Source organism: Puma concolor, chromosome C2, assembly GCF_028749965.1.
Source record: "Puma concolor isolate L17-30 chromosome C2, mPumCon1.1.hap2, whole genome shotgun sequence".
NCBI lineage: Eukaryota > Metazoa > Chordata > Mammalia > Carnivora > Felidae > Puma > Puma concolor.
This window is the reverse complement of record NC_141675.1, coordinates 29,667,136-29,680,705: the sequence shown is the minus strand read 5'-3', so window position 1 is coordinate 29,680,705 and position 13,570 is coordinate 29,667,136. Positions and strand designations below refer to the sequence as shown.

At 43.6% G+C, this 13,570-nt stretch overlaps 1 protein-coding gene and 1 long non-coding RNA gene across 2 annotated transcripts in view; both read right to left on the bottom strand.

Annotated features, from left to right (window-relative positions):
* Positions 1-12,047, bottom strand: part of BFSP2 (beaded filament structural protein 2) — a 68,957-nt gene extending 56,910 nt beyond the window's left edge. Inside the window, exon 1 of the mRNA XM_086674308.1 lies at positions 11,541-12,047. Coding sequence (XP_086530434.1) covers positions 11,541-12,032 — 492 coding nt within the window. The 5' untranslated portion in view covers positions 12,033-12,047. The remainder of the gene's footprint in view (positions 1-11,540) is intronic.
* On the bottom strand, positions 6,261-8,355 carry LOC147577165 (uncharacterized). Its single transcript, XR_015255762.1, has 2 exons — positions 8,148-8,355; positions 6,261-6,574 (listed from the first exon to the last, which is right to left on the bottom strand). It is a non-coding gene; the product is annotated as an uncharacterized LOC147577165 (long non-coding RNA).
* Positions 12,048-13,570: the final 1,523 nt, after the last annotated feature.

Genomic DNA, 13,570 nt, shown 5'->3' with positions numbered 1-13,570 from the left:
CCCCCCCCCCCCTGCCGCGGTTCCCCACTAAGGAGCCTGACCACACCGTGGCATGGCTTCTGTCAGCCCAGACCATGTTCCTAGCGTGGACCTAGGTCCCTTAAAATGCCTGCCTGAGAAAGGTCAATGCTGCCAAAAGAATTTATTCTTCCTTCCAGCTAAAACCTGACAAAAAGCCCCTGACCTCCCTTTTCCTTGGCAGTTATTTTAGGAAACTCGAAATTGTAAATCCTTTATCTGCTGCCTTTGAGCGGTAAATCTACAATTCAGAATTTTTCTTCAAGGACCTGGGAGCCATCTCTGTGAAATGCACACTTTGAGGAGATAGTTCACCGTCTCCCAGTTCCTGTGGGAGGGTCGGATGCTGACTTTGGTGGGCGTCTTTCTCCAATTCGCTCCTGTCATAAAGCTATGAGAAGTGTGTTTCTCCTTTGGATAAGCACCAATTAGCAAACACAGATGGCCGGATCATAGACCACCCCCTCCTTTAACCTCCTTCAGCACTTTTCCTTTGGCACACCCAGCATTTAAAAAGCCTTCTGTCTTTTGTTTCAGTGGAGTCGAGCTCAGTTCTGTATCCTCAAGTGTCTCTCTTCTACTGCAGTAGTCTGAATAAAGTATGTCTTGCCAATTTTAACAAGTGTTCAGGGCAAAATTTCTCTTTGACAGTTGAGAAGTCTGCCTCATGCATAGACTGCTCTGTGGATGGTCAGACCGTTTCCTGATTCCCAACCTTTGTCCATGTGGGGCCCTGGTCTGAAGGGCCATCTTCTGGCATGTTCTGTGGGTCCCACATTGAGTGTCAACCTCCTGGGGTACCCTCACTGAGGACCAGTGAATACCCTGTCTCTTCTCTAAACTCCCGCAGCATGGGTGGGTTGAATGACTCATGAATCCACGTGTGTGAACACAGTTGTTTATGTTACTACTCACTTAATATCTGTAGCTTCTCCTTTACTCAATTCCACAAATTTAATTGGGCATTGGTTATACATGTGGCAACTTACAAGCATTATTTCATCCATATACCCGTCATCCAGCTCCAATGATTATAAATGCATGGCCTATTTTGTTTTCCCTATATCCCCTCACATTCCTACTACACTTCATATTCTTTTGAACAAATTCCAGATATCATTATTTCTTCTTCATATATTTCAGTATGTAGTGTTAAATTATAAAAATGCTTTAAAAATAACTTCTAAAAACATCTAAAAATGACATCTAAATATTAATAACAATTCCTCAAATACCCAGTTCATCTTTCCTCAATTGTCTAATTTTTAGTTTGTTTGGATAGTGGTTCAAATAATGTCCATTTTAGTGGGGTGATATGTCAGTTTAATCTCTTTTAATGTATAGCTCTACCTCATCTCCCTTTTTGCTCCTTGCAGCGTTTTCTTGTTGAAAACATTGGGCGTTTAGTTCTATAGTTTCCCCAGTCTGTGTTTTGCTGATTTCATCGCAGTGGGTGCCAATAAACATGTTCATCTGACCTCTGCATTTTCTGTAAATTCGTAGTTTTATTTTGAAGCGTAATCACATTCAGTTTTCTTTTTCTTTTCTGGCAAGACTATATCATAGGTGATGTTGTGTACTCTACTGGGGGGTACCTGTCTGCTGGTTTCTCGTTATGTGATATTAGCAGCCATTTGATGATTGTTATTGCCTAGATCCATTTTTTAAATTATGTTTGCAAAGTGGTGATATTTGAATTCTATTTTAATGATTAATATTAGTTATAAATATAAATAAAATGTTAATAGTTACATTATTATTTATTTTTTAGCTGTATTATTTCTAAAAAAAGATAATTACTCTCTTCAATTCTTCTTTTTTTTTTTTTTGTTTTGTTAATGCTGATGGATCTACAGTTCTTATAGGAAAGGTAGGAAAAATGACTAATTCTTTCTAGTTATTTACCAGGTTTCAAAGTAATGAGTTGGTTCCCAGTGGACTCCAACACAACTAATAAGTGGGATTTTTTTTTTGTATTATACTGAACTCATAGATTTAAACATACTTGATGTGTCTCAATGCCTTGTGGTTAATATTCTTATTGATATGTAGTCATCTTTGTTTAGTGGGAGCTTATTCAAATTGTCTCCTAAGTCTTTTCACATGACTCTAGCAGTTCTTTATAGCCTCCTTGGTTTTGGTATGATAAGAGGTTTCAGATTCATCTCTTACACTTCCTGTTCCCAAACCTGGATTCAGCCATTTCTCTAACTAAGGAGGCTCAGTTCTTGTAATGAAAGATGGTACTTAGTGATCCAAATCAGAGGCTAAAAATACTCATCGCTAGTGGATTGACAATTGTTTCTAGGTCTTTTCACTGGCCAGAGTTAGTAAATGGGTATATATTTATTTTGGGACCACATACACCATGATTTTAAATGGATAATTTCAATTCAAATTCAGGACTAGAGAATTGTCACTAAACTTTATCTGCCTTACAAGTGTGTCTCCATTTATCCATACTAAAAGTCTCAGATCTCAATGACACAAATAGAATTACTCTTTTGCTTTATCCCACAGTACAACACACACACACACACACACACACACACACACACACACACACACACCAGTGTCAGAATAACAGTATGAACAATATCATTACTGAAAATGATTTAATAAGATTTTTTTTCAGTACTCTTTGCATCCCACTAGGGATGTGCAAATTACTTTAGTATAAAAGTCACTTTTATAATTCCGCAAAAATACTTTCATGGTTCCAAAGTCATCTCCACATAACAAGATAAATTAAAAGAATTCTAGTGCCTATTCCTTTTCCCTCTACCCTACTCCCTCCATTCTCCTATAAATGATCATTTAAAAACACTTGTGGTTTTTATTTTCAATTACAAGTGAATATGTATGTATATGTTCATATATCTTCCTCTTCCTTAGATAAATGGTAGAATGAAATACACACTATCTCCACCTTGCTTTTTAACTCAACAATACATCTTGGAGATCATCACTCCATAATACTTATAGAGCTCTTCCTCATTCCTTTTGTGGATGTATCATTGCTTATTCAGCTCGTCCCCTATTGCTAAGTATTGGGTTTTTTTCCAGTCTCTTGCCATTATAGCTATGATTGAAATGAACAACCTTGTGCGTACTTCTTGTTCATGTGTTTGCCAGGGTATCACCAGGAGAGATTCCTAGAAGTGGGATTGCTGGATTAAATCATATAAATACATATATAGTTTGTCTAGATATTGCCAAGTTCTTCTCCATAGGCATTCTAACATTCTATTCCCATCAGCGCTGTGTGGAATTGGCTGCTTCCCTAGCACTTCACCAACAAAATAGATTGACACGCTTTTGGAGTTTTGCCAATCTGATAAGTGAAAAGGATATCTCAGGTAGGTTTTTATTTTGTTTTGTTCATATTTCTCTTATCATGGGTGAAGTTGAACATCCTTTTACGTGGTTAGAGCCATTTTCATTTATTTTCATGTCAACTCTCCATTTGTGTCTCCAGCCTATGTAACAGTAAGCACATTGTTGGCTTTTATTTTAAAACCTCAAATTCTAGGGGCGCCTGGGTGGCGCAGTCGGTTAAGCGTCCGACTTCAGCCAGGTCACGATCTTGCGCTCCGTGAGTTCGAGCCCCGCGTCGGGCTCTGGGCTGATGGCTCGGAGCCTGGAGCCTGTTTCCGATTCTGTGTCTCCCTCTCTCTCTGCCCCTCCCCCGTTCATGCTCTGTCTCTCTCTGTCCCCAAAATAAATAAACGTTGAAAAAAAATTAAAAAAAAAAAAAACAAACCTCAAATTCTAAATGCTGTTTATAGAATAGAGGTATTAATCCTTTGAATTCAAAGTTGCAAATAATTTTTTCTAGTTTGTCATTTATCTTTTAGTTTTGCTTATGGTGTTATTTTGTGATGCAAAATTTAAAATTTTTTGGTAATAAAATTAAGTATTTTAATAAATATAAAATAAATAAAGTATAAAAAATAAAGTATAAAATAAAAAAGTATAAAAGTAAAAAAATAAAGTATAAAAAAATAAAGTATAAGAAAAATAAATAAATAAAGTATTTTCCTTTATTGCTTTTAGATTTTGAATTATATCAAGGAAGACTTCTTCCACACCCAGGTTATAAAGGAATTCACCCATGCTTTCTACTTGTATGGTTTCCTTTTTTACATTTAAAAAATGTATCCAAATGGGATATATTTGGAATTGATTTAGGGAACAGTGAAGGATGGATCCAATTTTATTTTCCTTATGACTATCTAGTTGTCTGAATACCATTTATTAAAAAATCCATCATTTCCTCCATTAGATTCAAATAGTGCATTTATCAATACTAAATTTCTGTATGTAGCAGGGCCTACTTTTGAATTTTATATTTTGTTCCATTGGTCTTCTTATCTTTTATGGGCCAATATGGAACTGCTTTGTTAATGAGATTCTAGTATATTTCAATGTTCGGGAGAGCTGACGTTTCCCTCCTTGCTCTCCTCTTTCAGTTTTTCTTTTTGGCTATGCTTGCCTTTATGTTTAAAAAATTATTTTTTAATGTTTTATTTATTCTTGAGAGAGAGACAGACTGTATGAACAGGGGAGGAGCAGAGCAAGAGAGGGAGACACAGAATCCGAAGCAGCCTCCAGGCTCTGAGGTGTCAGCACACAGCCGGACACAGGGCTCGAACTCACAGACGGTGAGATCATGACCTGAGCCAAAGTTGGATGCCCAACCGAGCCACCCAGGCGCCCCTCTTGCCTTTATGTTTTTACAAATGAAATTTACAATAAGCCATTGTAGTTAAAAAAAAAAAAAAAACAACCCCTATGATATTGTAAAATTAGGATTGCATTAAATATGTAAATTAACTTAGGGAGAACTGACATTTTTCTTGAGTCTTTATATTCAAGCACATGGTCTTTGTTTCCGTTTATGCCTTTCAAGAGAGGTTTATTATTGTCTCATATACATTTTGGACATTTGTTGTTAAGTTTATTTAGAGTTATTTTAACTTTTGCTATCATAAATGAGATGGCAGCCATTTATATGTGAAATAAACATATGTCTATGTGTGCGTATATATATATTTAGCATATATCTTTAATGTGTATAACCTGCTACTTTCCTAAATTAACTTATTTTCTATTGTACAGTTTTCATGTGGATCCTTTTGGGCTTTCCAGAAAGACCAGCATTTTCCTTCTTTCTTTCCAATCCTTATACCTCCAATTGCTTTCTCTTGTGTGGCATTAACTGTGACCTCTGACCAGTGTTCCATAACAGTAAAGATAGTGGGCATCCTTATCTTATTCTTAATTTCTATAGGAAGTCCTCTTGTATTTCTTTCTTAGCTATTTTATTATGTCAAGAAAGTCTCCAATTATCCTTATTGTTCAGGTGAGAAATCAAGATGTAGCAAGATCAGTGAAGAATTTGCTGTCAGTCTTTGTAGCCCATCCCCTATTTTTCGTCACTGGGACAGCCCAGTCCTCTACTCTTCAACATGGCTGCCGCATTTTAAGAGATCTTATGAGATTTGACAATGAGCCTCCAATGACAGGACTCCTTCTCCCCCCTGTATTCTGTAGCAGAGTTTTGCTTCTGCACAGATATCCTCTACTTAGCAAAGCTAGAACCCCCAGGAAATCAGAAACTACCCTTCTTAGCAGTTTGGTGACTGCCTATATTACTGGACCAAGACCCTTGGGGGAAGCCTCATGCCTCCTTCCCTGCCTCTGCTCCCTCCAAAGATTTCTTCCACTCTTATATGTCACTCTCCCTGAGAGGAATTCTCCTAAATACATTTTTTTCTCCATAAAGTAACATTTCTAATGATACTTTAGTGTCCTTTATAACTTGGCTAACAAAGTAGTTAACTTACTGGCCTCCTCTGACCAAAGTACATGTACAGTACTCAGAAGAGATGGGGTGGTTTATCTTGGGTAAATTTATGCAGGGTGTTGCAGATACTAAAATAGCTCAGGGTTCTTTCTCCCTCCCCCTTTCAGGGACACCAGGTTGTGAATCATGAACAATGATCTTATGGCCTTCTTATTCAGGGGCACTGGGGGCTGGGGCTGGGGGGTTAGTTCTTGTTTCTTTTTCTTTTAAAACAAAACCAAAAAACCCTGTTAGGACCACAGGTTCTGTGGGGAGAGAAACTGGCCCTCACCTGGATTGGCTAAGTTTCCAGCAGTTTCCCCAAATAGGCAGATCCCCAGAGTATGGGTCTCTCTTTGCAAGGACAGAAAGAGGAACTGTGAAAGGCAGGAAAAATATTCAAATCAGGTTCATTTTAAATTCTAATTCTCTTGCTTTTTAATGATTTTGATTTCCCCTTTCTTCCAGCTAACAACCTTTGCTGTGTGAGGTGTAAGCTGCTGTTTTCTCCCACGGAGACCAATAATTTCAGTGGAAACTGAAGCCTCCACGTTCCCCTTTCTTTCCCAGGCAGCATCTCTCTGGCCTTGGCCTTGGCTTGCTGTGCTTTGAGACTCTGCCTCCATGGCTGCATCTCTTCTGTCCCAGTCTCCTTTTCTCTGCAGCTCTGAGACAGGGAGGCTGCCTAATTCCAAGCTTGTGTTTGGCCTATTTGAAGATGAAAGGGTCTGACATTGCTGCCAGAACTTATTATGAGCACCATTCACTTGGCAAGAGAAGTTGGGAGCACTCGGCAAAGCAGGAGAGGAAAAGAGTCAGTTTTTGCCCAAGCAATGGGCAGGGACTGTGCCCTCTTTGGCCTCTGGGGCCATCACCTGAGAGTTTTCCTGTTTTTACTGCTTAGCAGAAGTGGCTCAGTTTCTAATATAACTGAGGAGTGGGGAGAGAGAGGTTTGGAAGTGAAAAGGGACTTTGTATACATTAACCCTAGCAGGATTGGCTATGTGATTTGTGGGTCCTCGTGCAAAATGAAAACATGGAGCTCCTTGTTCCAAAGGCAGAGGGTAAAGTGCTTTGAAAGGTGGAAAACTATAAAATAAATAAATAATGGTGGCAAAATATAAAACTCTGTGGTTTTTCTCTTGTCATGGTAATTTTTGCTAGTTAATCTTGCACATCCTCAGACACAAGGGTACTCAAGGGGGCAAATGCAAACTCTTCTAGGCTCCCTGGGGGCCCTGCCCCACTATTTGGGGCACTGTGTGGTATGCCAACTGCTTGGTTAGCCTTCCTTCCCTGCCTGGCATCTGCCTTTCCCACAGACCGGCCACTCTGACCCATGGAGGATAGGCAACGCTAAGAGGATTGAACTTCAGTGTGGCCCTGCAGGTGCCTGGGTCAAGGGTAGACAAGAGGCTCGCTCTTCCCCTCTAGCTGCCTTCTAGATGCAGTGTGGTGCTGCCATTCCTGGTTCTGTGCCACACCCAGGAAGCAACCCGCCCCTCCCTGAGCCTGTGACGAGGCCCTAACTGGAGTTGGTGGTGGGTGGGGGCCTGGGGTTCCCAGGGTCGCAGGACTGAGCAGCTGAGAGCTTTGGATTCTCGGAGCCCAGACACTCTTAGCACGGCATGGCTGCCTCTGAAGCCTGTGTGAGGGGAAGGCAGCACTTTCTGAAATAAATGAATTTCTGGTAGTCTGTTCTCTAGGCCTGGAAGAGGTTAGGGGCCCTGGTTGGGGTGGGCCCCTCTTGCAGTTCTATGGGAACTGGCTGGTTGGTGGGTCTAGGGCTCCATGACAAAGCACCCTGGAAGGCAGTGGGGGCCCCCATTCCCCAGTGGGAAAGGCTTTGTCTCTGATTAGCCAGAAGTTGGGTTTCTGAGTAGCCAGAAGTTGGGCCTGCCGTTTGAGGACAGATAGGGCTTGGGAAGGAGCTATCATCGCACGGCTGTTGGGTGAAGAGGACTCTTGGGGTGGAGAAAGGAAGAAAGGATCCAGCTAAGGCCCTGAAGGGGGGCCATGGCCTCCAGAGGTGAGTCCCTTGGTCTGAGGCTCGGCTCTCAGGGTACTGGGGTAGAGTGTTCTGACTCAGGATGGCCTGCTGCCTGCGTACTGTACTTCACAGTTCCCAATGAACCTTTTTGCATCTTATTTCATCTCATGCACACAGGGACCCTGGGAAGTGCTCATTCATTTTATAGATAGTGAAAGGGGGACATAGAGCAAAGGAATGGCTGGTCCACGTAAGTGGCAGAACCAGGATTTGAAGCGGGGCCCCACTCACGGTTGAGCGTCAATCCTGTACATGGCTCCAGGTAGCTGCAATGCTGTGAGTGAAGCAGTCTCTCTAAGCTGTTAGTCACTAATTTTACTGGGTCCGTAACATTCAGTTAACCCCCTTAACAGTTCTCCTCAGTAGATAAAGTAATCCCCAAATGGCAACTGAGGAGACAAGTTGAGAGAAGTTAAGTAACTGACCCAAAGGCACCCAGTGAGCAAATGTAAGTTCACTGTAAGCTGAACTAGTTTAAGCTCTTTCCAGTCTTTCCACTGGTGGGGAGAGCTGGTTCTTCCTAAGTGGCCAAGAGTGCGAGGGCACGGCCAGGCAAGGGACCACAGGACAACATGGTAACTAACTACCACCGTGGATGTGTGTAGAGGCTGTCATGAGATCACAGAAGGAACAGGGGGAGCATCACAAAGGAGCAGGCTGAGGACACGCAGTTGTGTTCAGGGTCTCTTAGGTGGGTGGCGTGGCTGGGACAGAGATGTGGCTTCATGAGGGCTTTGGGGACTGAGCCCAGAGTCATGGATTGTGTCCTGACAGTGATGAGGAGTCCAGAAAGGTGTTGGGCAGGGACATAATACAGTCAGATCCCATATGTCCAAAAGATGATGCTGGTGACTGGTAGAGAACACCAGGAAGGAGAGCAGGCATCAGCAAAGCCATCTTAAAGCTTTATGTTGAAGCCTGGAGGGGTAGAAAGCGTGGGTCAGCTTTGTAACTGCAACAAAGGAAAATTAATGTGCATATGTAGAATTTTCTTTGGTTCTTTGTGGCGGGAACAGAGCTTAATATGGCTGGAAGGCTGGGCTGTGTGATACAGAAATAACTTCATTTTACAGGTTGGTCTAACTGTATCTTCAAGTTCATGCTTTACAAAAAGGAAGAAAAAGAGAACTCTGTAGTCATATGAAGGATCTCACTTATGGTCATTTAATGTTTATTTATTTCTGAGACAGAGAGAGACAGAGTGTGAGTGGGGGAGGGGCAGAGAGAGAGAGAGAGAGAGAGAGAGAGAGACAGAATCAGAAGCAAGCTCCAGGCTCCGAGCTGTCAGCACAGAGCCCAACGTGGGGCTCGAACTCACAAACCATGAGATCATGACCTGAGCTGAAGTCGGTCTCTCAACCAACTGAGCCACCCAGGTGCCCCAGTTATGGTCATTTAAGAGGAAAATGACCACCAGTGTCAGGGCTGAATGTCTTGGCATCCAGCCTTTGCTTTGGCAGCCCTGTGGCTTGTTGCTGTCATGGTGTAGCTTTCTGACCTGTAGTCTACCTGCAGGCAGGAACCATGCAACTTACATATCTATGGATTCGCTGTAATAGCCACAGCATTAGACCCGTTTTACGGATAAGGCCAATGATGCATAGAGAAGTTGAGTAAGTTGCCCAATCTCCTGTAGCTAGCTACAGTTGAATATGGACTATGTTTTGTGGCTATACTTTCTGACTTAGAAATCAGGATGCCTGACTTCTCATGAAAAGCCTGTGTGGCATCTGAATGTGAGAAATTGTCCTGCACATGCTGAAATATTGGAATATCTGGGGACAGCCTGGTGGTTTATAGGACACAAATATTTGGACTCAGGGCTGCCAGGGAGGATCTGGGAGGGATGGCTGTCTTAGATTTGACAGCTTTAAGCCCCAAGCTGCTCTTAAGTTGGCTTTCTCTCACAGCCCAGATCGATGCAAGCAGGACAACGGCTCCAGAGGAAAGCCAAGAGGACAGTATTGCACATCACACATACTGAGCTGACAGCCGGGCACTGATTGCCTAGCCCATGAAGGAGAAACATCCTGGGATGAAATGGGAGGCAGGCAGGGAATGGGGAGCCTCTCAGTGTTCCTGCTCTGCATCACCCAGTCACACACAAATGGAGGCTTGTGACCTCCTCTCAGGGGACTGCGTGCTGGGCCCCAGGGTACAAGGGCAGTTCCTAGCTGAGTTGGAGTCTGATCTAGCTCAGAGGGATCCTAAGGCCAGCCTTTGTCAGGTGGAGGTGGGGGAGGGAAGGGACAAGAAAGAGCCACCCACAGAGACCTGATGAGATATGCAATGCTGGCTGGAGTCCCAGTGGTGGAACCATAGGCCGCAGGCCAGACGTGACAGATGAGCTCAGCATTCTGCAGCAATCAGCCTGGAGAGCACATCCTGACCAAGCAAGGGGGAATGATGAAACCTCTGTGTCCTGCCCTGTCCCATGAGATAGCCACTGGCCACATGTGGCTATTTAAATCTATTATTATTATTATTATTATTATTAATTTATATAGAAAGAAAGAGCACACACAGGGCAGAGGGAGAGAGAGAGAGAGAGAGAGAGAGAGAGAGAGAGAGAGAGAATCTTAAGCAGGCTCCACACTCAGCACTGAGCCTGACCTGGGGCTTGATCTCATAACCCTGGGATCACAACCTGAGTTGAAGTCAAGAGTCAGATGCTCAACTGACTGAGCCACCCAGGAGCCCATATTTACATTTAAATAAAATAAAATAAAATAAAATAAAATAAACATAAAAATAAAAATTCAATTCCTTATCTTATTAGCCACATTTCACGTGCTCAATAGCCATATGTGGCTAGTGGCTACCAGACTGGACAGTGTGGGTATAGGACATTTCAATCACGGCAGAAAGTTCTATTTCAGTGTAAATTATTTCATTAATATTTTAAATATTGACTACATGTTGAAATAACATTTAAAATATACTGAGTTAAATAAGATACACTAATATTAACTTTACCTGTTTCTTTTTTACTTTTTTTTTTTTACTGTGGGTAATGGAAACTTTTTAATTACCCTGTGGCTCCTATTTCTATTTGACAGTGCTGTAGTCGATGAATACAGGAACACACCCCCATTTATCCATTGTTTTTAATGCCATATCCATTCGATGGTGTTCCATTTGATGATGTCTGTAAAAACTCTTGCTTAATACAAAGGGTACAGAGTCAGCCCAGGCTAATGGGATGAATGCAAGCTTTGGAACTGGAACAATTTGGGCTCAAAGCTCAGCTTCCCTATGGGCTGCATGATCTGGACAAATTACTTAATTTCTTTGTGCCTCAGTTTTCTCATCTGAAAAATGCAGTCAGTGAATAAGTCCCTGCCTAGCACTGCTTTGAACACAGGAGACAGTGCATGTACAGGGACTCCTATGGACCTGGCCCTTATTCTACCTCAGTAAATGGCGACTGTCATTGTTATCATTGTCATCAGTATTTCCGAGCATGAAAGAGTAAGAGGCTATGGTCAGTTTCTTTGGCCTGAGACCATTCACTCCCCTGCCCCTGCCTCAGCATCCTTGCTCTCTGATGATGACCCCCCAGGCAGCTGTGAGCATCCTCTCTTGGCCCTACACAAAGCCCTTGGGCATAGCCCACGTACTCACCTGTTGGCAGCTGCTGGCCCAGGAAGCCCTGAGGGCACCCCAACTTTCAGAGCGTGTGGCCTTGCTCTCCAGGTGCATGCGCAGTTGTGCCTCCAGCTCCTGGCTGACGTTCTCGAGGGCATGAACCTTGGCCATGTATTCCACCAGGCAACCCCCCAGGTCCTCAACGGCACCGAGGTTCCTCTCCAGGCCTGGAGCTGGTGCTGTGGCCAGACCTGAGCTCCGCAGGCCCTGCAGGAAAACACTGCTGATGCCCAGGGCCCGGCGTGTCACGCGGGTGCCCAGGCCACCTGTGTACCCACTGGGCACCATCCCTACATAGACTCTGGGTCCTCGGACGAGACCACCCATGGCATTGGTCCTGGAGGCTGGAGGGCTATCCAGGGAGGATGATGACCATGTTCCCCCAAAGGACGCCCTGTGCCTCTGGAGGGGCAAGCTGGAGCTGGTACCGGTGGGCATTTCCACCACCACTCGCCTGCTGCTCGTCATCCCTTCTGCCTCTGCTGTGCCTAGTGGGCTTACAGAGCCCAGTGACTTTTGGTTTCCAGCCCCAGTGTCCCTGTGGCTCAGTTGTGGGCCTCTCTGGAAGCTCCCCTATCCCCAGGGCTGCTTTGTCTGCTGTTTTCCATGAGCTTCCACCATTCACCGAGCTGAAAGGGAAACAGGCCCTGCCCAGGGCTGCGTGCAGAAAGGCACTCATGCATTCTCTGCAAGGTCATGTGCCTGACCTCCCAGATTTTTCTGCTGGTGATGGGGGTGCTGGATCAGTGCGGACTGTGGGGGTGGCTCATCTGGATTTGTGTACTTTACTACCTAAGAGAGAGCAAGGCAGGCATCAAGCAGCCCATTTCACAGATGAGTAAACTGAGACCCAAAGGCCTCAGATCACAAGTGTAGTGACCCAGGACTGAATCCAGGTGTTCCAGGGCTGATTTCAGAGCTTTCTACATCCTTACATGTGTTGCGTATGTAAATGTGTGAATGTGCATGCACATCCACACAGGTAATAGAGGATGGAAATGGATGTGAACCAGCCACAGTGGGAGGCAGCCCCATGAACTGAAGAGAAACAAACCAAACCTGTTGCCTCCCTTCCCCTCCTTCAGTCTTGGTAGCAGCTTCAGGTCCTTCTGTGGAATTTTTCTTCCCCCAACACTGCTGTTTATCAGCTGCTCGACCATGGCCATGTTGCTTCACCTTTCTGGATCTTGCTTCCCATGCACTGGCCTGAGCTCTCCCTAATGCAGTAGTGCAAGGGATTCTGGGAATTCAGGTCCCACACATGTTGGGCACCTTTTATGCTGTAGCTGTTCCCTACACCTCTGTTTCTCCATTTGCCAGAAAACTAGTAAATCAAAACAAAGAGAAGGTTTTCCAGTAAGCTCTTTAAGGGTGGGTGCTTCAAGTTAGGTTTTGATGACACCCCCTGGGTTTTAATTCCTGCTGTCAGCATCCAGTAAGGCCTGTTGTTATGGTCACACCTCAATTACTTTCCCATATCTAGAAAAGATCCTCTTTGTTATCCTGAGATAACAAAATGGACCTAAATAAACCCCACTGCACGTAAGTTTTACAGTAGAGAAACCAAGTAGCCAAAACCCAGAGCTGGATATTTATCCCAAATCCTGCACCACGGGGACATACCTCAAGTGAGAGAAGGGGAAGGGAGCCAATTTCTAGTAAGTACTGAATCTATCCTAGTGCTGTACATAATTTCCATACTTTGTTTCACTGAATTCTCAATTTAACCTTGGAAGGTAGGTACAGGGTTGACATGTATTGCTATTTGGGCTGTGCACTGTACAATTCCAGAAGTATCATCACATGTCAAATGATCAGTTATTAACTCCTTATGTGATGAAGATCCTGAAAGCTGCAATGACTTTTCCAAGGTCCCCTATCCAGAAAATAACAGAGCTAGGACAAGAAAATCTCATCTGACCCCTAGTCCAGTGACTTATGTAGGACGCCCTCTGTCTCCCATCACCTAGAGAACGGGGTACTATCCAAAGTCACACAAGTAGAGT